This window comes from Carettochelys insculpta, chromosome 3 (assembly GCF_033958435.1).
Source record: "Carettochelys insculpta isolate YL-2023 chromosome 3, ASM3395843v1, whole genome shotgun sequence".
Taxonomy (NCBI): domain Eukaryota; kingdom Metazoa; phylum Chordata; order Testudines; family Carettochelyidae; genus Carettochelys; species Carettochelys insculpta.
Genome location: NC_134139.1, coordinates 124,978,237 through 125,005,337, shown reverse-complemented (window position 1 = coordinate 125,005,337; position 27,101 = coordinate 124,978,237). Strand labels below are relative to the sequence as shown.

General features: G+C 47.2%; 1 protein-coding gene across 1 annotated transcript in view; it reads right to left on the bottom strand.

Annotated features, from left to right (window-relative positions):
- Nucleotides 1-27,101, bottom strand: part of AK9 (adenylate kinase 9) — a 153,211-nt gene that overhangs the window by 97,569 nt on the left and 28,541 nt on the right. Inside the window, exons 8-13 of the mRNA XM_074989121.1 lie at nucleotides 19,643-19,717; nucleotides 16,223-16,321; nucleotides 14,570-14,709; nucleotides 14,312-14,492; nucleotides 9,131-9,275; nucleotides 1,226-1,357 (exon numbers count right to left, since the gene is read on the bottom strand). Of these exons, the coding sequence (XP_074845222.1) occupies nucleotides 1,226-1,357; nucleotides 9,131-9,275; nucleotides 14,312-14,492; nucleotides 14,570-14,709; nucleotides 16,223-16,321; nucleotides 19,643-19,717 (772 nt within the window). The remainder of the gene's footprint in view (nucleotides 1-1,225; nucleotides 1,358-9,130; nucleotides 9,276-14,311; nucleotides 14,493-14,569; nucleotides 14,710-16,222; nucleotides 16,322-19,642; nucleotides 19,718-27,101) is intronic.

The window sequence follows — 27,101 nt, the reverse complement described above, 5'->3', positions numbered from 1 at the left end:
CTTCTGTGGACAGAACAGCCAAGCAGAGGCTCTGCAAACAGGGCTGCCAAGTGAACTGTCAACAGAGGGCCCCCCAGAGCATTCACGCTATTTTTTCGTCAACAGAATCTGTCGACTGAGGCATTATGGCTGGTATGGGAGCGACTTAACTTTCCAGAGAAAACTGCTGTGTTCTGTTGACAGTTTCTCAACAGAATACATTTGTAGTGTGGACGCTCCATGAGTTTTGTTGACAAAAGTCTGTAGCATAGACACAGCCATAGGTTTAGGTGTATTAATTGGTTTTACCTGATGATTCGCCTTCTTGTTCTGAAGAACTGTCAGTCTTTTCTGTGTGAATATAAACATAATACCTATTAACAAACCAACATTAATTCATCTCTTTATAGGTAAATTAGTTAATTATATTTGAGAATGTTTTTACAGAACTCATGTTTACATTTCAAAGATCCGTTCCTTCATAGCTCACATCCCTTACATTGAAGTCATTCCCCACTTTACTCTTCCTAATACTCCATATCCTAAATCCATTAAAAATGTACAAATTTAGATTAAGTCAATGGCGAAATATTGTAGCTGGGTTAGTTGTGAAGGGTTATGTTGGTGTGTGAATTGGGTATGTGGAGAAGACATGGAAGAGCAAATGTGTGTGCATAGAGAATGATTATGTGTAATGGAGGAACAGATCAGTTATGAAAGAAAAGTAAACTGAATTGTGAAGACTGTGAATTAAATGTGAGGGGAGTCTGAGAAGAGATGGGTGTTGAGATGTGAAGATAGTAAGGAAAGGTGAATCAGTGTGTGTCTTCTGGAAATATAAGAGTTGCATATGAGTCAAAAGAATAAAGTCATTTGAAGTGTTGCTGGTGTATGTATCATAGTCTTTAATACTTTTTTTTTTGTAGCTACGTATGAAAAAATCTTATGCTATAGAAAAAAAGCATACAGAAACACCAGTTTTTTCTTCAAAATGCATGCCTAACCCCTATCAAAGTCAGTTATTTTTTTGCATGTGGAGCAATGTAGCTTTTGTACCAAGAGTATCTAAGTTTACTGCTTTCAGAACAGCAAAACTTATTTTCATGTTAGCTTCTCCACAGAACAACAAAGGAGATTTAAATATTCTGTCAATGGAGATAAAAAAGTAGAAAGGGAAAGAAATAGATTTTCTTTTTTAAATAGCCCATAAACAGCTGTGAGACAAAATAGATAAACATTTCTTTACCTTTGCTGGTGTCAGATCTTGCATCTCTACTCTGATCTTCAACACTTGTTTCTTCCTCAAGCTTAGTGGTCTCACTTTCTTCATATTCATCTGTTTCTTTGTAGCTACCAGTTTCTTGGGCATCTAGTGCAACTGTGAAATAGCATTACATTTACAGAAGTCATAAAATAAGACAAAAGCATATTTATTTGAAATTACTTCTTTGACCCTAATTTCAATAGCTATTAGTTTGGAATAAAACAGAGGCAAAATACCATACCTGAAAAAGTTAAAAACCAAATCAAAACAGAAAAAATATTAAAAACACTGTGCCTCACACCGGACATAAATATCTCTATAAACTTGACAGATAGCAATGATTATAAATATTGTTAAACTTAAAGTTTATTTTTTGGAACACAGAATATCCATGAAATCTAATGCATCTGCTGGATTCTTCCACACAGCTCAGCATGCTGGTAGACTCCAAGAAGCCAAAAATGGTAGTAGCAGCAGCTTAAACAACAGCAAGAGAGGAAAACACAATAGTTTTGGCCACTCATCTTCTCCATGAAGTTAGAAATACCACCAATCATCTCCATCATTCTCTCAACCCTCTTAGGTAGAGACATCATTTCCTCTCATCAGTTTTCTTGAGACTGAGATCTGATGAAAAGAGCATGCCCTTTGTACCCTGTTCTGAGGACCTCTCTTTGGCCACGTCCACACTACAGTAATCTTTCAAAAGATGATCTTTCAGAAGATCTCTTCCAGAAGCTTTTCTTTCGAAAGAGCATGTCCACACACAAAAAAGTGGCTCAAAAGAGCAATCTGCTCTTGTGAAAGAGAGTGTCCATACAGCCCCTTCTTTTTTGAAAGAATGGACCAGGGATCAAAAAATCCAGCATCAAGAGAACTGTTCTTTTGAACAAAGGGTCCCCAGAGTGTCTACACAAGCTTTTTTTCCAAAAGAATCTTTCAGAAAAAAAGAGAAGTTACTCACCTGTAGTAACGATGGTTCTTCGAGATGTGTCCCCGTGGGTGCTCCACAATAGGTGTCGGGCTCGCCTGGTGCCGCAGATTGGAAATCTTCCAGCAGTTTCCCCTGGATCGCACATACACCGGTGCGCGCCGCTCCCCCGCATGCCTCCGGCCATGTGCGCGATCCGGTCCCCGCCAGTTCCTTGACCAACCGCCTCGAATGCTCCTGAAAAACACTAGACAGAGATCCGAAGCAGGGAGGATAGGCGGGTGGTGGAGCACCCATGGGGACACATCTCGAAGAACCATCGTTACTACAGGTGAGTAACTTCTCTTTCTTCTTTGAGTTGTCCCCGTGGGTGCTCCACAATAGGTGACTACCCAGCAGTAACCCAAGTAAGGAGGTGGGTAATCGGTTTATGTGCAGCTTGCCCCTGAGAGGACTGCTGTCGACAGACGGGTATCCTTTTTGAATACCCGATGCAGGGCATAATGCTTGGCGAAGGTGTCGTAGGACGACCAGGTCGCCACTCTACAGATGTCTTTTAACGCGATGCCCTTGAAGAAGGCTGTTGACGCCGCCACCGCCCTGGTGGAGTGAGCCCTGGGCGGGGCCAGCAAAGGAGTCTTTCGAAGCTCGTAGCACATTTTTATACAGGGCACAATGTGCTTTGAGATTCTCTGTGAAGAGAGACCTTCTCCTTTGACCTGGGAGCAAGAGACACTAGAAGCCTGTCCATTTTCCGGAAGGACTTAGTTCTGTCTATGTAGAAGGCCAACGCCCTCCTCACATCCAGGAGATGCAGGCGTGCCTCCTTGCTGGAGCTGTGAGGCTTCAGGTAAAACGAGGGTAAAACTATTGGTTCGTTAATATAGAACTCCGAAGAAACTTTTGGAACAAAGGCTGGGTGCAGCCTTAAGGTTACCGCCTCCTTTGAGAATACTGTGCAGGGCGGCATTGGCATCACTGCTGCGAGCTCACTCACCCTGCGGGCTGACGTAATTGCAAGGAGGAAGGTTGTCTTCATCGTAAGGAGACGTAGGGGAACTGTGGCTAATGGTTCGAAAGGTGGACCTGATAGCGTGCTGAGCACCAAGTCCAAATTCCACGATGGTGGAAGCGGTTTTCGAGGAGGGTACAGGTTTACCAGCCCCTTCAAGAACCTTGTAACGATAGGATGGGCGAATACAGTGGGCCCTTCCTCTGTATGCCGAAAGGCTGATATAGCAGCGAGGTGGACCTTTAGCGAGGATAGAGAAAGCCCGCCTCTTTTGAGGTCCAATAAGTATTCTAGTATTACAGGTATAGGAACGTCAAGGGGAGCTAACTGCTTGGCAGAACACCAGGCTGTAAACTGAGGCCATTTCTGCTTGTAAGTCCTCCTGGTGGAGGTCCTTCGGCTACATTCCAGGACTTGTTGTACTCCCTCCGTACACGTGCTCTCTCAGGAGCTGAGCCATGGATTAGCCATGCTTGTAGACGCGGACCCTGAGGGTGCGGGTGCACTATGGACCCCTGAGCCTGCGTGAGTAAGTCCGGTGCCACCGGTAGAGGAAGCGGTGGGCGGTCCGACATGCGCAGAAGCAAGGGAATCCATTGCTGCCGATCCCAAGTTGGGAGTATGAGTATCATGCGAGCTCTCTCCCTTCTGGCTTTCTGCAGAACCTTGTGGATAAGCGCTGTGGGGGGAAACGCGTAAAGTAGGGGGCTCCTCCATGAAATCATGAATGCGTCCCCCAGGGATCCCCGCCCCACTCCTGCCCTGGAGCAGTACGGGGGACACTTCTTGTTGTACTGGATGGCAAACAGATCGATCTGGGGAAACCCCCATGTATGAAAAATGCGCTGTAGCAGATCGGAGCAGATCTGCCATTCGTGCGTGAGTGCGAAGCGCCTGCTCAGCTGATCTGCTTTCACGTTGTGAGCGCCCGGCAAATACGAGGCTTTCAACGTTATGTTGTTGGCGATGCACCAGTTCCAGAATTGGACTGCTTCCGCACATAGGGCACGGGATCGTGCTCCTCCTTGTCGATTGATGTAAAACATAGTGGAGGTATTGTTGGTATTGATCCCGACTATTTTGCCATGTAGGTAATCTCGAAAATGTTTGCAGGTGTTGAACACTGCTCTGAGCTCCAGTATGTTTATGTGCAGTGTCTGTTCCGCAGGGGACCATAGCTCTTGCGTCACCTTGTCGCCAATGTGCGCTCCCCATCCTATGTGGGAGGCGTCGGTAGTAAGAAAAATAGAAATTCGTGGTTGGTGAAAGGGCACCCCCACTAGCAGATTCTTGGGGTTTTCCCACCACGCCAGGGATCTGCGCACCTCTGTCGTGGGCGACACCACCCTGTGGACAGTGTGGGATGCTGGTTTGTAAACGCTTGCCAGCCAATGCTGCAGGCTTTGCATGTGTAACCTGGCATTCTGTACCACAAACATCGCTGCCGCCATGTGGCCCAGCAGCTGTAAGCACGTTAAGACCGGCACCATGGGGCTGTATGTGATGACTTGCACCAGCGAACTGATGGCGCGGAAGCGGGTGTCGGGTAGGTACACCCTAGCTGTGCTAGAGTGTATGCGTGCCCCTATGAACTCTATATCTTGTGTGGGTTCGGTCTTTGACTTTGCGAGGTTGATAACTCGGCCCAGCGAAGAAAATGTGTCAGCTGTGACGCATATCATGCGTGAGACCTCTGCCTTCGAGGTCTCTTTCAGCAGGCAGTCGTCCAGATATGGGAAAATAAACACCCCCTGTCTGTGCAGGTAGGCTGACACCACTGCCAGGGTTTTGGTAAAGACTCTGGGGACCACGGAGAGGCCGAACGGAAGAACCCTGTACTGGAAGTGCTCCTTGCTGACCGTGAAGCAGAGGAAGCGTCTGTGTGCTGGGTGGATTGTTATATGAAAGTAAGCATCTTGTAAGTCGAGGGCTGCAAACCAGTCTCCATTGTCCAGTGCCGTGAGTATCGAGGCAACTGTGATCATCCGAAAACATTGCTTGCGCAAGTAACGGTTGAGGCCCCGAAAATCTAAGATGGGCCTCCAGCCTCCTGTTTTCTTCTCTGTTAGGAAGTAGCAGGTGGTCCACCTCCTGCTTGAGCCTCGCCTCGTGGGCAGCGTCCCTGAGGTGAGGCCTGGCGGGAGGCTTTGTTGGTGGGAGTGACTGGAAGGGGATCGTGTAACCCATGGCTATGATGTCCAGCACCCTGGCGCCCTTGGTTGTAGCCCCGTTGATATTGAGCACACTGTGGTTGGTAAGCGTAGCGTCTTTGCTGAGGATAATTTTTTTTTTTTTCTGTATGGGGGAGTATAAATGCCCAAGGTTCTAAGTGTAGCTCTCGAGTCCTTACTGGAGTGGAGGACCGAGTCGGTTGAGTCTGCAAACAGCTTTGTGTATCAAAGGGAAGATCCACGATCTTTGCCTGTAGGTCCCTAGGGATACCAGACGTCTGGAGCCAGGATTCTCTACGCTTGACCACTGCTGTAGCCGTTGAACGTGCCGCCGTGTCCGCCACGTCCAGGGCAATCTGGGCTCCCGTCCGCGATGCTGTGTAGCCCTCTTGAACAATCGCCTTTAACACCGGCTTTTTGTCTTCTGGAAGTGAATCCATGAGGGGAGTAAGTCTGGAGTAATTATCAAAATTATGGTTTGCTAGGTGTACCGCATAATTTGCCATTCTCAATAGCAGGGTAGAAGAGGAATATACCTTCCTGCCAAACAGCTCTAGCTTCTTAGCATCTTTGTCCGATCCCCCCAATTTGTACCGAGAAGCCTTCGACCTCTGCTGGGACAATTCGACCACCAAAGAATTTGCTTGTGGGTGACTAAAGAGGAACTCCATGCTCTTTGCCGGGATGAAGTACTTCTTATCCGCTCTCTTGTTCGTAGGCGGGATAGAGGCCGGAGTCTGCCATATGGTAGTAGCTGACTCCATAATGGCTTCGTCCAGCGGAATAGCAATTTTGGATGAAGCCGGGGGTCTCAAATTTTTCAGGAGTTTGTGATGTTTCTCCTGCACCTCTGCCATTTGAATGTCTTGCGTGAAAGCTACCCTTTTAAATAGCTCCTGAAATTGTTTAAGGTCATCCGCGGGGGAGACATCCCCGGGGGCCATGGCCTCATCTGGGGAGGATGAGGAGGAACCACTGGGGTAAACCTCCCTTGAACCCTCAGGCTCCTGTGGTCGATGATACACTTGCTCCCTGGAGGATTGTGAAGGAAAGTCTCGGGGTTCTAAAACTAACTCCCCTTGAGACAGCTGTGTTTCCATCCCCGATCGAGAGTGTCCACGGGGGTATTGAGCGGCCGGGTGGGGACCTGCCCCTGGATGTAGGCCTGCGGTGTCTGTGTCCACCATGATGAGGACGACCATAGCAGCATGGGCAAGGGTCCAGTGGAGACCTGGACCACCCACGGAGTGTGTACCCCCGATGTCTGGGAGAGTGAGACCTCCGCGACGACACAGACAAAGGTGAAACTGGCTTGTGATAGTACTCCAGGGGATCCACTCCCAGAAATGGTGAAGGTGGCCCAAGCCTTGGTGACATTGGTTGGAGGAACGGAGAAGGAGGTTCTGGATAAGCCGGTGGAGACACAGGCCTTCGGTGCGGCGTGTGTATCACAGGGGGAGGGCTTGGTGCTAACAGCAGCACAGCCCTGTCCAGAGATGGGCTGCGGTGCCGGGTTCTTGATTTCGCCTTGCCCCTCCCCTGCGGGGTTGGCACCGCCCCCTCCCGTGCCGGGGATCTCGGCCCCGCTGTCGGCGCTGCGCTCGGCACAATCAGCTGCAGTGCTGCATGGGTAGCTTCCTCCAGCGCCTGCAGGCTCCGTGCCTGCTGCCCCTGCACTGTTGGTGCCGCCTGCGGCAGTGCCGCCAGGTCGGGCGCTTGCCTTGCTGATGCTCTGGGCGCTGTGTGTGCCGGCTGTTGTGTAACCAGAGGCTCAGCCTCTGTCACGTGCGCTGCCGCGCTGCCGCTTGCCTGAGTATGCGGCTGGGGGCTGTGTGCGCCGCTCGACCTGCTCGCTGAACCCGCCGGCAAGGATCGAGCTGGGGAGAGCTTCCTCCCTTTCTGCACCGAGGGGGTCAGAGAAGCTGCCTTCCTCTTACGCAACCCAGAGGGCCCTCTTGGGTGAGGCTTCTCCGGCAAGTCCAGCTGGAGAGCCTTATCGGACAAGAGCATTTTAAGCCTCATCTCTGTGTCCTTCCTGGCCCTGGCTGTGAGCTTAGCACAGTGAGAACACTTCTAGGTAACGTGTAATTCCCCCAGGCAGCGAATGCATTCGCTATGCCCATCGGAGGCTGGCATAGCTTTGCGGCATGACTCACACTTTTTAAAACCTGAAGAGGCCATTGTGGTGAGTCCTTTACTGTTAATAGGGTACTTAGCACTTAATCCGTGCCTTTCCACCCCAAATAGTGATCACCGGCCTGCGGGGCAGCGGGCGGCCTAAATGGCCTTCATGTCCACTCTTCTCTTCGCTGCTCCTCTCTTTTTTTTTTTTTTTGCTGATATTCTCTTTGTCTTTGCTTTCTCTCTTTTGTTTTTTTTTTTTTTTTTAGTAACCAAAACCAACAAATTACATGTAGAAAACAACTATCTAATCTGACTCCGGCCTTAGCCTGAGCAGATTCCGTCTGCAGCCGATGGCGGTTGAGAAGGAACTGGCGGGGACCGGATCGCGCATGTGGCCGGGGGCGTGCAAGGGAGTGGTGCGCGCCGGCGCATGCGTGATCCAGGAGAAACTGCTGGAAGATTTCCGATCTGCAGTGCCGGGCGAGCCCGACACCTATTGTGGAGCACCCACGGGGACCACTCGAAGAAGAAACTCCAGTTCCAAGGCAGCCCCCCGGATGGCCAGCCAGAGACCCTGTAACCCACAATCTATGCAGCATGCTAGGTGGGCTGAGGAGGACTGAAGGAGACATGGAAATGGCAACAACCTTTTGATGGAATATCAAAAATTTCCAGCGAAACTGAAAATTTCACCTCTAAAACTTTGATTTTGCAGAAAATGAATTTTACATTGAAAAATCACTCCAGGGAAAATTTTTGACCAGCCTCAATCAGAACCATATTTTAAACCTTTTTGGTGCATAATTGCCAACATCAGTTCTAGAATATGTATATTCAGTGTTCCACTTTACCATTTTCCCCATTTGACCTCCAATGTATATATGCTTTTAGGTAATATTCAACATATGGGCTGTGGTTACACTGCCCCTTCCTTTCTGAAGGGGCATACAAATGCTGCTGATCAGAAATGCAACCGAGGCTTGGATTTAAATATCTCATGCATCATTTGCATACTCACGTGGGAGATCGATTCTGGAAGCACTGATTTTGAAAGCCAAAGCAGCTGAGTAGACAGGGTTCTTTTGAAAGGAAACCCTACTTTCGAAAGCACCCTTTTTCCTAATTTTATTCAGGAAAAAGGGTACTTTCGAAAGCGGGGTTTCCTTTTGAATGAACCCTGTCTACACGGCTGTTTTGGCTTTCGGAATCAGCTCTTCCAGAACTGATATCCTGCATCAGTATGCAAATGATGAGCACAGTATTTAAATCCGTGCCTCATTTGCATTTCCTATCTGCCACATTTGCATGCCTCTTCTGAAAAGGAGGGGCAGTGTAGCCATAGCCATGACGTCCTTAATATTCTAGTTACAGCTTTTCTGGAAAAGATTCCGGCTTTGAAATAAAACCACAGAAAAGAACACAGCTTAATACAATATAACATGACCATAGGGCAGACATGGCTGGGTAAAACTATCAAACCCACAGAGAAATCCCTTGCTGTGTGCAATTACTATTGAGAACAACTTTACAATACTATAATGATACCATTTATATATGCTGTTATAGAATTTTTCCAACTAGTAGGTGTTTTATTTAACTAACCAGAAACAAACAAGAGACCCCAAAAAGCTGGGAAACTCCTTATTCACCTTGCTCTTTTAACATTTTTTCTATTTCCAGCTTATTTTTCACTTTTGTAATAGCATCCTCTACTGCGACAATTCGAGCTTGCTCAATAATTTTTTCCCGTGCTTGTTCCATAGATGATTGTACAAGTTTGTTCATATCAAGAACCTGCAGAGAGTATTTGAAAAACAAGAATAAATCTAAATAATAACATCTTAAAATTTGATACATAGATAAATGCATGCTGATGCCGACCCAGATACCCCAAATTCCACTGTCAGTTACAATAGGGTATATTTGGAGAAAATGGACAGATTTCAGTGAAAGTGGCATTTGTTTTAGCATTTGTGCAGTGAGTAATTTTCAAATTGTTAGGAATGTTTCTTTTCTTGCATGCAAAAGATAAGACTCAGACTCCCCATACAGTCATGTAAATAACTCACAACTATCTTTCCTATAAGGAAAAAATGAGTATCATAACTGTAACCTCCAAAATAAGTCATTTTCCTATCATTAGAATTCACATAATTACTGCATTATCCCACAAATCCATACATCTTGAATATGTACACTAATGACCCATCAAAAATACATAAATCTAAATAAATGGCTCTCAAGTCTTAGAAATGTAGGGGGAGAGAAGTGTGATCCAAATCCTGCAATGTGCTGTGTGCCCAATAAGAACCCTCTAACTGTTAAAATCAATGGGAGCTATGGATATTTAACCAACTGCCAAACCCCAGCCTTGTATATTTAACATTTAAGATGAAATTTTGTTTCAAGTTTCCCTATATCCTCCAGTAAGGGCTGCTTTACTGTTCTATACCCACACAGTCACAACTTGTATACAGTTAATATAAGGAAAGATATAATACTACTAAAAATACATGGCTACCTAAAAGTATTAATATACACTACAGTGCATAGTAACCTCGAGCTATGACTGTGTTTAAGCGCAACCCCCTACCTCCCCATGTGATTCATACACAATGCCCTGTAACACATGCCAGTATCCTTTCAACATGGGCTGGCTGGCTCACTCAGGTATATGTATGAACCGATGTTCTGCAGTAGCATGTGTTCAAGACCTCCCACTTTGCAATGAGGATGTAGCAGAAGTCTGTTGCCAGGGTTGTGTTCAGTCTGACAGTGCTATCCCACAATTCTCTCTCTCCGATTTCCCACTTGATTCCCATGAACAGGAAGCAACCTCTTGGTTCACACATAGCTCCTGGGCATTTAACCCTTCCTTTGCATGGTGACTGCCAAATTGTTAACATGCATAAGCCTCATTTGTTGCCCAACACCTGGCACACTGCCACCTGACCAGAAGAACACACCAAGATACTGGCTAAGATGCGGTGTGAGAAAAGCAAGACCCATGACTTTGACAGGAATACAAAAAACCTGCATTTTTATGAGGCCATAGTAAAGAGGCTGGAGGCACTAGTGATGTACCAGATTGGTGGTCATATAAGTATAACCAATATGGTTTCTTTAGCCATATTGAGAGCCTTAGAGCTCTTCTGTAGCCAGAATAAAGAGCAGCAGCCATTAACTATGAAGCTACAAGTCACATACACACATTCCATTTACATTTCAGTACAACAGAGTCACTGTTAAGGAGACCACATCCTAATGCCACCCACTGGTAAACAGCTCTCAAGATGGGTAAATAAAACTGAGCTAACAGCATTTTGGCTGGCAGGCAATGACTTATCAATGACTGAGGTTGTGGAAACACCATTCTATGATGACTGTCTTCACTTTTCTACTGTTTTCTGTATATTGTCTCTCTGGTTTGTAATTGCTCCTGTCTGCTGTATAATTAATTTTGTTAGGTGTAAATCAGTTAAGGTGGTGGGTTATGATTGGTTAGGTAATTCTGTTACAATAGGTTATGATTGGTTAGTAAAATTATACTAAAATAATTGGTCAAGGTATAGCTAAGCAGGACTCAAGTTTCACTACTTAAACTGGGGTCCAGGAAGGAAAAAGGAGGAAGAACAGAACATCAAGCAGGAAGGAAAAGACCCTGAGGTGCAGCAACCAGCAGCCAGAGAGTGACTTTGTCTGTCCTGACAGGGGAAAAGCCAAAAAAGAGTTTGAGGAACAGCTAGCCAAAAATTCAAAAAACAATAGTAAAATGTTTTTTAAATACATTAGAAGCAGGAAGCCTGCTAAAAAAGCAGTGGGGCCCTTGGACGATAAAGATATAAAAGGAGCGATCAAGGAAGACAGTGCCATTGCGGAGCGATTAAATGATTTCTTTGCTTCAGTCTTCACGGCTGAAGATGTTACCGAGGTTCCTAAATCTGAGCCAGCCTTTTTAGGCGACAAATCTGAGGAACTCACTCAGATTGAAGTGACATTAGAGGAGGTTTTGGAATTAATTGATAAGCTGAATAGTAACAAGTCGCCAGGACCAGACGGCATTCACCCAAGGGTTCTGAAAGAACTCAAATGTGAAATTGCGGAGTTATTAACAGTGGTTTGTAACCTATCCTTTAAATCCACTTTGGTACCAAATGACTGGAAGACGGCCAATATAACACCAATATTTAAAAAAGGCTCTAGAGGAGATCCTGGCAATTATAGACCGATAAGTTTAACATCAGTACCAGGCAAATTAGTAGAAACACTAGTAAAGAGTAAAATTGCAAGGCATATAGAAGAGCACGAATTGTTGGGCAAAAGTCAGCATGGTTTCTGCAGAGGGAAGTCGTGTCTGTCTAATCTATTAGAATTCTTTGAAGGGGTTAATAAACATGCGGACAAGGGGCACCCAGTGGACATAATATACCTAGATTTCCAGAAAGCCTTTGACACGGTCCCACACCAAAGGCTTTTATGTAAATTAGGTGGTCATGGGATAGGAGGAAAGGTCCTTTCATGGATCGGGAATTGGTTAAAAGACAGAAAACAAAGGGTGGGAATAAATGGTAAATTTTCACAATGGAGGGGGGTAACTAGTGGTGTTCCCCAGGGCTCAGTCCTGGGACCGATCCTGTTCAACTTGTTCATCAATGATCTAGAAAATGAGGTAAGCAGTGAGGTGGCAAAGTTTGCAGATGACACCAAGTTGTTCAGGACAGTCAAAACCAAAAGGGATTGTGAAGAACTACAAAAAGATCTCAGCAAACTGAGTGATTGGGCAGCAAAATGGCAAATGAAATTTAATGTGGGTAAGTGTAAGGTAATGCATGTTGGAAAAAATAACCCAAATTACACGTACTACATGATGGGGTCAAATTTAGCTACGACAGATCAGGAAAGGGATCTTGGAGTTATAGTGGATAGTTCTCTGAAGACATCCACGCAGTGTGCAGCGGCAGTTAGTAAGGCAAATAGGATGTTAGGAATTATTAAAAAAGGGATCGATAATAAGACAAAAGAGATCATACTTCCCCTATATAAAACTATGGTACGCCCACATCTCGAGTACTGCGTGCAGATGTGGTCTCCTCACCTCAAAAAAGATATATTGGCATTAGAAAAGGTTCAGAAAAGGGCGACTAAGATGATTAGGGGCTTGGAAAGGATCCCATATGGGGAGAGGCTAGAGAGACTGGGACTTTTCAGTTTGGAAAAAAGGCGATTGAGGGGCGATATGATAGAGGTATATAAAATCATAAATGGTGTGGAGAAAGTGAATATAGAAAAATTATTTACCTTTTCCCATAATACAAGAACTAGGGGACACCAAATGAAATTGATGGGTAGTAGGTTCAAAACTAATAAAAGGAAATTTTTCTTCACACAGCGCACAGTCAACCTGTGGAACTCCTTGCCCGAGGAGGCTGTGAAGGCCAGGACTCTATTAGGGTTTAAAAAAGAGCTTGATAAATTTTTGCAGGTTAGGTCCATAAATGGCTATTAGCCAGGGATAAAGTATGGTGCCCCAGCCTTCATAACAAGGGCAGGAGATGGATGGCAGGAGATAAATCACTTGATCATTGTCTTCTGTTCTCCTTCTCTGGGGCACCTGGCATTGGCCACCGTCGGCAGATGGGATGCTGGGCTTGATGGACCTTTGGTCTGACCCAGTATGGCCATTCTTATGTTCTTATGTAAGTCTGCCTGCCTTATCAGGATTGGTGAGCATGATACTGTTGGAGGCAAACTTCCTGACACTATTCTAATGGAGAAACAATCTACTTCAATGTGATATGTTCTCCATTCTTCCCGATAATTCTCAGCACTCCATTCCATGGAGCACAATCCATGTGTCTCTTGGTGCTGTAGGAAAATTAGTTTCCACATGAACTTCCATTATGGCTCTAACAGGACGACTGACAGGCATGACCCATCAATCATCTTCACAAAGTCTGCTGCAGGTTATGGCCAGAGGGCATCTGCAGGTTTTAGGATGTTAGCATCTATATAAGTAGGCAGCGGCCTTACAGTTTGTCATTGCTAGTTGGGGGAACTGTTACACTTACCCCAACATGTCTAATTGTAGAAACAACTGGAAACGCAGAGGTACCATACTTCCCAGGTTGGGTTCTGCTTGAAGGCAGGGGGATGATTCCAGAGCATGGAGTTCTGGTGATGCCCAGGCCACACCCCCCCTCTGGCCATGAGCTCACTCATGTTGCAGGGAGTGTGAAGACCCACAATAGGTTTATCTGGAAGTGCTTGTGGGCTAAAGGTACTTCTGGTCAAATGATGCAGAACGAACAAGCAAGTTCTCCCACAATACAACATAAACCAAGCCCTGGAGTTGTTTCATCTAGTAAGAGTGCTAAAAACCCTAATATATATGACCAGAAGCTCCAACATAATACATCAGTGTGCCACAGTATGGATGTGACAGCCTAGTAAAGGACAGACATGAGATGCGTGTATCAATGCAAGGTGTACATGTACATCAAGCATAATCAAGTACATGCAAGATGAGCTTCGAAAGTATGAGTTTGCATGCGTAGGTCCACAAATATGGGTCTACAATTCATTGTAGACAGAGCCTTAGCGGAATTTGTGGGTGGCATGAATCACTATTTGAGATCAGATATTCTGATAATCTTTAAATCAAACTGCTGTTATTTTATGCTAAAGACAATCTGATCAGCACATACTATTTTTAAACAGAAATGAAGAGCATATGTATGCTCTTTTGCATCTTACATCCTTATTACACTTAGAATATTCTAAAATCTTGAAGTCCAACCCTACAAGTTAGTTTAAAATATTTACATACCCACCTTTCCTTTATATTTGTTTGCAATCAAGTTACAAAGAGTTGTTTTTCCAGAAAAAGGAGGTCCAAATACTAGTACTTTACAAGGAGGAAGTGGCATAGGCGGTAGCAGATACGGACGGGGATTCAACATAAATGATCTCAATGCTTCTTGGGATGAAAGTACGTACATTTTACCTAGGAAACTTAAAAAATTGAATAATATAAATAGCTAATCTTAAAAAACAGATCTAACACCCAAAGCATACTAAATTCTGCTTACCTGACAGCTAAATCTGGAAAACCCATTACAATGTTACCCTCTTTTAAAGCAACAGGACATGCTCGACCCCACCTGCTTCTACACCATCGGTATCTAGGTGCTACTAGTTTGAAAGATGAAAGAGCCCGAAAAAGTTCATCCTGTTAATTAGAACAACAATAAGAGTTTATGAACTATTTTCTATATTTTGTATATTCCCTATTTTGTGTGATTTATTGATTTGGAGTATTTTTTAAGAAAGTGAGTATGCCCTCCACAAAGAATTGTTGCATTGTCCTTCACAGCTCTTTTAAAACAAAAATATGTGAATTGATGTGGGTTTTTTTTCGGACTAGCAGTACTCCACTCACTGTAAGGAGTAACTGAGATGTTTCATTTTTACATTTTTAAATATAATTTTAAAACATTTTAGCAAAAATGAATATACATATTTTAAAAGAGCATTAAATACCAATATCTTACATAACATTTTCAGACCTGGAATTACTAAAATACTTAATAATGAAAGGAAAGTTTAAAATACTAATTTAAAAAGAGGAAGTGAGCTGCAGAAGATTGGGATAAAGAGGAAGTCCTTAATACCTTGGGCAATACTGGTAATCCCTAGCTAAGGACATTTGTATTGGATGGACAAAGAGGAAATCCAAACCTCAATTGAAGGTTTCTGGAAATGCCAATTATGTTATATTAATCTGTTTGACAGAACAATTTACAAGATACATCAAACAGAAGATGGAAAAATAGCCATTACCAATACAAATTTTAGTCTTTCTCTGTTCACACAACTCTTACTTACTGACATTCACAGAGTCTGTTAAAGATGTATTCTGAAAAAATATGGGCTTTTTTCTGTAAGCATAAGCATAGTCAGGAATGTTGTTGGTGACACAACAGGAAAGATCACTATGCAGGCTTGTTAGGATAAAGGACATCAAAGAATATCATACTGATGCGCCCTAAGATTTCTTTGTATGTCATACAACTATGTTCTCACTGGCACACAGATGTGGCCCAGAAGATTTATCTTTTTTAGGAGAACTTCCTAGAGAAATTCCACATAGTGATGAAGATAGAAGAGGTCAGAATGAATATATCTTGTTTTTACTTTAATGTGGAAAGTAAATTGTGTCTGCTTTTAGGAACAGAGCACATAGGGGTTTTATTTTTGTTTTTAATAGGCATATCAAAAAGCCACCAAGAGAAAAATGGAAATAGTATGAAGCCAGATTGCTGATAGAATTTTTATCTTCTGACTGACATTTTCTTTCAATAAATCTGTTCTTATGAAGGATTTTCTCTAGGCTTTTTTCAAAATAGGTGCAGTCCAAAGCCTTCCTTATTAGATTCAATTCTTTTTACAATAAAAGGCATATGCTTCCCATACTTATTTTATATAAGGATGTTTACTGAAGTGATGATCCGTACATAGCTAGGTTTGAAACTCATTCTCTTAGATCTACTCCTTGCCACATTAGCATACCGTAAGTGCCTCCACTGCTTGAATTTACAGCCTTTTTGATAAAGCAGGGCATTTACTGTACAACAAACGTATTAGAGCAAAAGTACATAATATAAAGAATAATGAACAAATGCTGCAATTAGTGAAGGCAATCAAATTTCCAGAAATTTCTAGAAATGCAATATTACACTTACAGTTTCCATCCCCTCTGAGAGCTCTTCTTCTGGGCTTTGAAGTCTAGTTATAAGAGCACCATTTCGAAGGCCCATGGATTGAAGCCGGGCTATCATAGACTAAAGAAAAAAAATCTCTTGAACAAATTAACATTTAAAATCGCTCTTGTGATGTGAAAGGATCCTTGATGTGTTTGAAAATTATAGCTTGATATTTAATTATTGCCAGTATACACTACACTGGCCAGCAGAGCAGCTGGGAGCCCTGTTATACATTCAGCAATTTCCACTGAGTGTTCCATGAGGATAGACCAGTCCTCCAGTCCTAACCTTTCTGCCCCTCCTCACAGAGTCCCAGACTTGTAGATGGTCTAGAGCTGGGGAAGGATAAATAATAGTGCAAAGGCTTTCTACTCATCAGGGACTGGGTGAGACCTGAATGCAATGGATTTCATGGTGTGTGATGAAAGGAGTGAGGAGGGAAGGGAAATGATTTCCTTCGGAGATCAGTATCAGTTTATAGGCCTGAGGAGTTAGTACAAGTTTTTGTTACTCATTAAGCAAAAATATATTAAAAAGAAGCCTGTTAATGAAATTAATTGATATTACAATGTGTTTAAGGCTAAAGCCACACTACCCACTCAGGGTCTATCTTCTATGGTTTTGTTTCGCACATGCACAAAACAGTGCTTTCCGGGGCCAAAGTCAACCCCGGAACTCCTCCTGAGTGGTGAGGCTTAAGGCAGGTCAATGGGAGAAACACTCCCATTGACCTTCTTTCCTGTACACAGCCATTGTAGTGGACCACTAAGTGGATTTTAGCTATGCAACTGGCATAGCTAAAATTGGGTATCAGTGGTCGACTTCTATGTCTAGCATAGACATAGCCTAAGACATTTCCTATATATAGGGCAGGCGTTTGTACGTATACAGATATTCTTGAGATCAAGAGGTCAAATTTTGCCATGATGAGTTTATAATGAGTAAAACCAACAAGGGGTCCTGGGCCATTCGGAACCTACTTTGTCAGATGCATTTGATAAAGTGAGTTCCAGCTCATGAAAGCTTACGCCCAAACAGAAGTGTTAATCTTTAAGGCGTCACAGATCTCATTGTTGTTTTTACTGAAACAGACTAAGATAGCTGCCCCTCTGAAACCCACAATGAGATTTTCCATTATTCAGGGATAGGTAGAAAAAGACTGCTCTTTAAAATATTTATTCATATTGAACTATCTATTTTACTGTTTTCATACAGGTTTGGGCCCCAAATCTGCAAACACACACATGCTTAATTTTATTAATATGAGTAGTCCCACTGAAGTTAAGCACATCAAGTAGTAAAGTTAAGCACATGTATAAGTGCTTACCAGACAGGGGCAATAATTTGTACTCAGGTGTATAAAAATACAGTGAAATAACAACGATGGAGTGTTTTCCACATGGTTGAAGACATTCCCACCTTTTTTTCATTCTAGCCACCCTCCTTGATGCCCTATTTTGCAACACCCATCTGGCTGAAGCAGAGAATGAGATTCCCATCACTGCTCATCCATGCTGCTCTTTAGTTAAGAGGTGTCTACAAATTGACATGAGAATTTACCCAAACATGAGGCTAAGCACACAGACTTGGCAGAACTTCTGGGAAATGGAAAACATGAGCTAGAACAGGGCTGGCCACCCAGTTAGAGACTAAGAGTCAAAATAACTGTCGGTAGAGTGCAAAGAGCCATGTGTTACACATTTCTTTTTATCTATCTATCTGTAATACAGTAATCCCCCCAATGTGCAATTTCAAGTTGCGCTTCACTCGCATTAACGCAAGTGAAGCACAACTCAAAATCCTGCCTCCACCCCAGCTCAACTCCCACCACGTGCCCTAGTTCAACTCCACCTTCAACTCCCAGCTTGGTTCAAACCCCCTGCCCTGGTTCAAACCCCTGGCTGCAGCTCACCACCCCTGCACCCTGTTGCAGCTCACCACCCAGCACATCCCCAGCTTCACCACCCCGCATATCCCCAGCTTCACCACCTCACACTCCTCCAGCTTCATCATCCCCATGCTCCTCCAGCTTCACCACTCCAGCGCCCAGCTGCAGCTCACTACCCCACACATCCCCAGCTTCACCACCCTCACAGTCCTCCAGCTGCTTCATCACCCCACTCCAGCTCCAACCCCTGCATGCCCCGGCTCAACTCCACCCCCCTGCTCCCTTGCAGCCCTAACCCACCCCAGCCCCCAGCCCCCTCCCAGGGCTCCAACCCACCACTCAAGCCCCACAACTTACACAAAATTCAAGGTATGCGAGGGTTGAGTGGAACGCAATCCTCGCATATCTCGGGCGACTACTGTACATAATTTATTTAATATATCTCTATAATATAACTCTCTATAGATGTATAAAAATAAATATATAATCAGTGGCTCAATCTTCCCACCCCAGATCCAGGGACTCCCAGCCCCCTTCTCTAACCCACTCCCCCTCCCTACCTCCAGGACCAGACACCCCCCAGCCCCTCTCTAGCCCAATTCCCTTCCTCTCCCCCACAGTCAGGCATCTCCAGCCCTCTTCCCACACGCTATCACAATGGCTGGGACTCACCAGAGCTGCTGCCACCACGCACTTCTCCCTGCAAGCAGTGGGGCACCTGCTCAGAGCAGTGGTAAGCAGTCCTGGCATGTGGCTCCGAGCACTCTTTGAGTGCTGGGAACTGGGTGGGCCTAAGCCCTCCCACTGCTAAGTGAAGGTCTGAGCAGGAGCCACATGCGGCTTGACAGCCGTGAGGTGGCCATCCCTGAACTACATCTCACAGTGCAGTGCCAAGCAATGCCACAATGCCAATAAAAATGGTGGAGTAGGGTACTGGTTGGGGATCTCTGCTCTGCCCTTCTGGTACACTTTGTGCTTGTAAGGATCACATCACTACGTCTGTGGCAATGCAGGGAACATTCTGCCACATGCTGTCATGGGAGTGAGTGAGCAGGGCAGAATAAAAATCTCCAGGCAGAGCTCCCAGAGGGAGGAAGATGAGCTCCCAGCAGTGGGGCAGCCCACCCTGCTTCTGAAGGACTCCTGCCTTCTCCATTATTCAAACTCTCAAGTGATCTAAATAAAATCTATCACCCCTCCCCATGCTCTCTGAATAATCATGAGTATAATGTAAATGCCTTTGTAACTTCATCCATGCGAATAAAGATGTTGGTCAATTTAGCAAATTACTAAGCCATGCTGATGATAACGTGCTGCAACATGAGATGCCTTGTCCTATCTTATTCTGTAAAATGTGAAATGTGTAGTAAACATAATCGGATGAGAAGTTGAAAAGGCATCCCAAAGAACTTATTTTTCAGCAATAGTGTCATGAGTTATAGAGCAATAACTTTGCCAATATCACCTTAATAGAGATGACAGCTAGTTTAATTTACGAGTGGTGTACTTACTGCAAAGAGCTCATTTGGGTGCCTATTTCCATCCAGTTCAATAAGATACTGGGAATCTTGTTCGGCCATCATGTCCTGCATGTTTAACAAAAGACACACACATATCCCTTAACTGAATATAACAAAACAGCTAATGACAGTGGGTCTGCTGATCCTGCTCCCATTGAAGTCAGTGGAAAAACTCACAGGAACCCCCAGGGCAGCAGAATTCAGTCGGTAGACTAAAAATAATTAGCATGTACATTTTCTGACTAAAACTCACGGGTAACAATCCAAAGGCTTCTGCAAAGGACATTCTGTTTTAATAGTGAATATTAAATGTATGAGCATTTGAAAAATATAGTTACATAGATGTCACAGATCAAATAAAAATTACACTGAAAGTATTTTTATTTATTTCAGTCATACTGAAAATATGTTTAAAAATCTAGAGAAAATAATGTTAATATGATCTGACCTTCAATTCCTAATAGTCTATAGTATGATTTTCCAAATACAATAAATAGTCTATGTTAGAAAGCATGGAAGTCCTAATTTTACTTCACTTCATCAGTTGAGTCATAGTTCTCACTGCCAAAACACCAGAATTCTAATCCTAATCCTAATCCTGGCACTGAACTTCTATAGAAGCTTGAACAATTTACCTTTCTTAGCCTCTCTTTCCTCATCTGGAAGATACAGATAATTATGTTTTCCTACTTCACAGGAATGTTATGAGGCATAAATAAATAATACTTGTCAAGTGCCAACTGCAAAATATTATTGCTCTTTGACCAGACTAGTTAGTTAACATTTGCAACATTACCAAGTTGTTTTCATTAAGGAGATAGCTGATAAATCATCAGTTTATGTCTTTGGCACAGTCACGTTTATTTAAAAAGAAGGTATACAAAGTCCCGTTTCTGTGAACAAAGTAAAAACCAAACAAGCAGAGTCAGTTTCCTTACTCACAATTTCCATGCCTGTCTTTCCAGTCCCTACTCGGCCCAAACAAAGCTTTCTCACTTGGATTCCTCTCACAGACAGACTGGCACTGTTTTTCTGGTTCTCTGCATGTGACTGCCATAGAAACACACAGCTCCACCTAAAGAATGGCCCAGCCCCATATGTTTCCAATGAGTTTCAGGGCAACACCAATGATACAGAGGCTGTGTCTACATTAGCAACTTCCTTCAAAGGAAGGATGGTAATGAGGCTGTTCGGAGTTTACTAATGAAGTGCTGCCGTGCATAGGCAGCACTTCATTAAGCAAATTCCACCCCCCACACCTCGCCCCCCACAGCAACTCCAAAGTTTTAAACTTTGAAGTACTGACATGCATCTAGCCATGGTGCACCCACCGGTACTTTGAAGTGCCAGGGCATCTTCGAAGTCCGAGCAAGTGGACTTTGAAGACGCTCCGGCACTTCAAAGTACCAGCGGGTGAGCCGTGGCTAGATGCGTGCCAGTACTTCGAAGTTTAAAACTTCAGAGTTGCCGCTGGGGGGGGAGGGCGGGAATTTGCTTAATGAAGTACTGCCTATGCACGGCAGCACTTCATTAGTAAACTCTGAACAGCCTCGTTACCTTCCTTCCTTTGAAGGAAGGTGGTAATGCGGACACAGCCAGAATGTTGGGAATTACAGGAGAAGAGAAGAGAAGAGAAGAGAAGAGAAGAGAAGAGAAGAGAAATTGTATTGGTGACTGAGTGATGCAGGGGCCACTTTTAATAGAGAGAGTAGTTGTATGCATATACTTCCTTATCTGGAATTACAGACCTAACTTTATTGTGTGCAATGAAATATTAATATAATGTTCTGCCACTGGGTGGACTATATATAAAATATCTTATTTAAAGCTAATCATAGCCATAGCAGAGTATTAAAGGATCTTACGCAGCCCACATCTGATGTGTATAAGCAAGCTCTGTAGCCAGTTAATATCAGGTACCAAAGTATACGAAATGGTGTCAGAAGTGAGGCAAGAAGAGAAACAAAAGGAAAACAGCAATAAAGGTTGCAAGCATAATTAACAAAGCCACACAGCGTGCAAGATCTCAACAACATGCCACTCTTCATTGCCCCAGAACTCTTTTTTTTTTTTTGACAAAACTTCAGAATAGACAGATTGGAAACAATAACTTGTCAGATTTTTCATAGCTACAAAGCACACAAGGAAACTAATGTTATACAGGTATAATCTTTAATTTATGCTTTGGGGAAGGAAGCAGAGCACATATGTAAATCTTTTGACTTTCCTGAAGACAGCTATAAAGATGACTGGGAAAGGGTTCTGGCTATGTGTGATGCATGCTTTCCACCACAGAGAAATGTGGTTTATGAAAGACCATGTTTCCATCAGTGAATTCAAGAACCAGGGCAAATGTTGAATGTTTTATAAAAGATCTGCACACATTGACTGAAAAACTGTGATTTGGGGAATGCAAAACATGAAATATCAGAGACAGCCTGGTTAAAAATATTTCACTGCAACTATAATTGAAGAGAAATTTAACCATAAACACAGCTACACAGAGGGCAAAGAAGTCTGAGCTGGTAAAACAGCAAAACCTAGAGCAACTTGGCAAATTGGAAAAACCTGAACCTAGCTTAGAAACCGTAAAGAAACAATTGAGTGTTAAACATAACTGTCATAAAACCACTGAGGCAAAGAACTCCCATGGTAAGAGAAACAAATTCCAGTTTGCACACACAAAAGCCGCATCTACACGTGCACGCTACTTCGAAGTAGCGGCACCAACTTCGAAATAGTGCCCGTCACGGCTACACGTGTTGGGTGCTATTTCGAAGTTAATATCGACGTTAGGCGGTGAGATGTCAAAGCCACTAACCCCATGAGGGGATGGGAATAGCGCCCTACTTCGACGTTCAACGTTGAAGTAGGGAACGTGTAGTCGTTGCGCGTCCCGCAACATCGAAATTGCGGGGTCCTCCATGGCGGCCATCAGCTGAGGGGTTGGGAGACGCTCTCTCCAGCCCCTGAGCTTGATGGTGGCCGCGTGGAGCGGCCCCTTAAAGCTCCCCGCCTCCTCCCTTCCTGTGCAGGAAGCTGAGAGAACGTGCAGGCGGCAGCCCAGACACGCGGCCAGCCTGCACGTCCCTTATTCAGCTAGAGGCACCCACCCAGTTGCGATGGCCGCCTGGCAGCCCCCCCAGAGCGCCCAGGGGACCCCCCCCCAAGGGAGCCAGGGCTCCCAGCCCAGGTGCCAGGTGGCAAAGCAGCAGCGGGGCCCCTCCTGGACGGAGGCCAAGCTTCGGGACCTGCTGGGGCTCTGGAGCGAGTAGGAGGTGCTCCAGGTAATGGGGAGCAAGAGGTGGAACGCAGATGCGTTCCCTCGGCTGGCCGAGGGCCTGGCCGCCCGGGGTCACCCTGCCCGCACTCCGGATCATGTCCGGAGTTAAGTGAAGGAGCTGCGGCAGGGTTACGCCCGGGCCTGGGATGCGGCTGGCCGATCTGGGGCCGCCCCCATCACTTGCCCCTTTTACTTGGAGCGCAGGGGCATCCTGGGCCCCCAGCACACCTCCTCCCTTCCGGCCACTCTTGACACCTCGGCTGAGGAACCCCAGCAGGCCCCGGAGGCGGAGTCCGCCCCGGAGGCAAGCCCCGCACCCCGGGGGCCTCCCAAGGAGCCCACCCCCGGGGCACCGGAGCAGGAGGAGGAGGAGGAGGGGGACTCCTCCTCCAGTGACATCGGGCTCCAAATAATGATGCCGTCCCGGAGCTCCAGCCGGGCGTCCGCCCCCCGGGTGTCCCCCGAGCATGGGAGTGGACCGTCAGGTATATACCCCCCCGGTGCACACCCCTGGGGTTGAGGGGCGGGGGTAATAGATATGACCAGGGCCCTCCACATGCCCAGACGACCATGACCCCAAGGACAGCAGTGGCATGTCCCTCAGAAGAGTCCATCAACCCCTGCACCCCCGCATGACAGTGCCATGTCCCATCCCCGGGGCTGGGGGGAGCGGACCCTCTCGGGTCTACTGGGGGGAAGGGGTGGGACACCCAGCAGCAGCAGCAGCATGTGATGGAGGGGGGGTGTGCAAATGCGAGACTCAGGCTAGATATGAGAAACAAGCTGAATAGCTCCCAGTGGCTAAGGATGATCCTGGGGCTACAACTGGCAGGTTACACCTCTGCCCTGAGCAAAGAGGAGGGAGGAGCCGAGCTGGGTTTGAATCGGGGGTGGCAGTTAGAGGCTAGGGGAAGGTAGAGCTAGAAGGCAGCCAGCCTGAGGAGGGGGAAAGCTACACCCCAGAGGGGCACCCCTCGGGGTCTTCTCCCCAGGACGGGTTGGAAGGACCGTCTCTGACTGCTGTACTGTCGCTTCTGGGAGAATCTGGGCATCTGTTGCCTAATAAACCTCCTGTTTTACCTGCTGAGTGAGAGTCACTCCTGCCAGCGGACGGGGTGCAGTGAAGGGGGACCCCGAACCCCATCACAGCAGCATCTCCCAGGGACGGGGATGGGGAACCTGCAGCAGAGGGGTGGAGGGACAAGGGCCACAGCTCGGGGCCCACACTAACGGCTGTCTCCACTCTTCTTCCCCGCCTCCTGTGTTCCGCAGCTGCACCATCAGAAGGACCGGAGAGCGCCGGTGAGGCGTCAGTGGTCCCAGAGAGCCCTCCGGGGCCATCACTCCAGGCCAGCCCCTCGGCGGAGGACTGACCAGCCCCACGGCGGGCAAGACGGTGGACCCAGCACCAGCAGCCGCCGGCGACGGACCCCCAGCTGCTGGCCCTCCACTGCCGGCAGGTGGAGGTCGCAGAGCAGCGGCTGCGGGTGGAGCAACGCCGCCTCCACCTGCAGGAGCGGGCGCTGGCCTGGCGCCAGGAGGCATGGGGGGGCCTAAATGCAGACTTTCAACCGCATTGCGGACTACCTGGCCCCCCATGCCGCGCCGGCCGCCGCTGCACCCGCCCTGCCTGCTCCACCCGCTGCGCCACCCGCTGCTCCAGCCGCCACACTGTCCGCCGTCGCACCTCCACCCGCCACTGAGGGCCATTCCGCCGAGGGGGACCTGGGACCAGCTGACACTCGCCGGCTGTATCTCCCGGTCCACCCGGCCCCCAGCCAGCCCCGGCCAGGGCTGCGGCCGAGGCGGGGATCCCGGCCGCCCACCCCCAGCGCTGGACTGTAGGGGCATTGGGCCCAGGACGTGCCCCCCCCTTTGTATATATTCCCCCCCACTTTTAAGTTATTTTTTTGCTGTAAATAGTATTTGTGACCCCCGTTTTCCAATGCTGATCCTTACCCCCCCATGTAAATAGTTCTCCCCTTCCTTGTCTTCCCCTTTCATGTTATCCCTGTTTTTATAATATATACATATATAAGTTAGAATTTCCGTTATAATAAGAGTTCAAAAGATGTTTGATTTGACAAACAACTGTCTGCTTTTATTTTTACAAGAAAAGTGATGGGGGGGTGCTCTTCGGTGCTCTGTGGTGTGGGCGTAGGGGCAGGGAGTGTTGTGGAGGATCGGGGGGGCAGTGCGGGGCCTGCCAGTGTTCACCCTGCGGCCTCGTCGAACTGGGCCCGCAGGGCCTCCTGGACCCGGGTCCCTTTGGGGTCCACCTGGCGACTGGGGGCAGCGGGTGGCTGCACATCGGCCCTGCCGGCCTCCACAGCCCAGCCGTGAAAGAAGGCCTCCCCCTTGCTCTCCACCAGGTTGTATAGGGCGCTGTACGCACCCACAATCTGGGGGATGTTGGTGGGGCCCGCATCCAGGCGGGTGAGGAGACACCTCCAGCACCCTTTGAGGCGCCCAAATGTGTGCTCCACCACCTGGCGCGCGTGGTTCAGGCGCTGGTTGAAGCGCTCCTGGCTGGCAGACAGATGGCCTGTGTACGGATGCATGAGCCAGGGCCGGAGGGGGTATGCCGCATCTGCAATGATGCAGAGGGGCATGGTGGTGTCCCCCACAGGGATCTCCTGCTGGGGGATGTAGGTCCCCGCCTCCAGCCGGCGGCACAGGCCCGAGTTCCGGAATACCCGGGCGTCGTGGGTGCTGCCAGGCCAGCCCACATAAATGTCCAGGAAATGGCCCCGGCTGTCCACCAAGGCCTGGAGGACCACTGAGTGGTAGCCCTTCCTGTTTAGGTAGCGTCCTCCACTGTGCTCCGGGGCGCGGATGGGGATGTGAGTCCCATCCAGAGCCCCAAAGCAATTGGGGAAGCCCAGGGTGGCAAAGCCCCCGATGGCGGCATCCGGGTCCCCAAGCCTCACGAGCCTGTGGAGGAGCAGGGCATTGATGGCGCGGACGACTTGCAGGGGAAGCACATGGGAGAGCACCAGTGAGGGGTGAGCAGGGTGTGTGTGGCCCTCCCCTGACAGGGCCCCCCTCCCCTCCCCTCTGCTGCCAGGACTGCCTCCCCCTACCCCCGTGGGTCCTCTTACCTCCATGAGGACAGCCCTGACAGTGGCCTTGCCGACGCCAAATTGCTGCCCCACGGATTGGTAGCTGTCTGGAGTGGCCAGCTTCCAGACAGCGATGCCGACCCGCTTCTCCACAGTGAAGACACGCCACATGGCGGTGTCCTGGTGCCTCAGTGTGGGGGTGAGCCACTGGCATAGCTCCACAAATGTCTGCCGGCTCATCCAAAAGTTCTGGATCCAGCGGTCATCGTCCCACTCTCCGAGCACCAGCTGCTCCCACCAGTCAGTGCTCGTGGGGTAGCTCCACAGCCGGCGGCATGTGTGGCGGGGGGGGGCGGGGTGCTGCAGGGTTGGGGGTTGCGTCCTCCTCCCCTGCGGGCAGCTCCTCCTCTGTGGCAAGGAGGTACTCAGCTGCCTCCTGCCTGGCACCGAGCAGGGCGAGCACTGCTCCTGCAGGGGCGGCTGGGTGGACCTCTGGCAGCTGCTGCTGCTGCTGGGAGTCCATGACTGCGTCGCTCGAGATGTGCGTGCCTATGGCTCTGCAGACCGCATGCTGTGCAAGCTGAGTGTGTCTGGGAGGGGCCCTTTGAGGGAGCGGCTAGCTGTTGCCCAGGAAGCACTAGTCCGCCCTGTGACCCTGTCTGCAGCTGTTCCTGGCACCCTTATTTTGATGTGTGCTACTTTGGCGTGTAGACGTTCCCTCGCAGCGCCTATTTCGATGTGGTGCTGCCCAACGTCGAAGTTGAACGTCGACGTTGCCAGCCCTGGAGGACATTTAGACGTTATTCATTGAAATAGCCTATTTCGATGTTGCTACATCGAAATAGGCTATTTCGATGTAGTGTGCACGTGTAGGCGTAGCCATGGTGTACAGCATGGTGTGAGGCCTGAGACGTAGGCAAAAGTAATCAAGACTTTGCTAGTAGAAAGCAAAGTTGAGCTGTGAGCAAGGAGTAGGCACTGTTCACAGAATCTGGCAAGAACAGGGCTGCTATTACAGAAATACATCTAAATGGTACTAGGCACAAGTGATGAAGACACATTCCAGGGTAGTACCAGAGCACCACCATACTTCCCATAGATGATA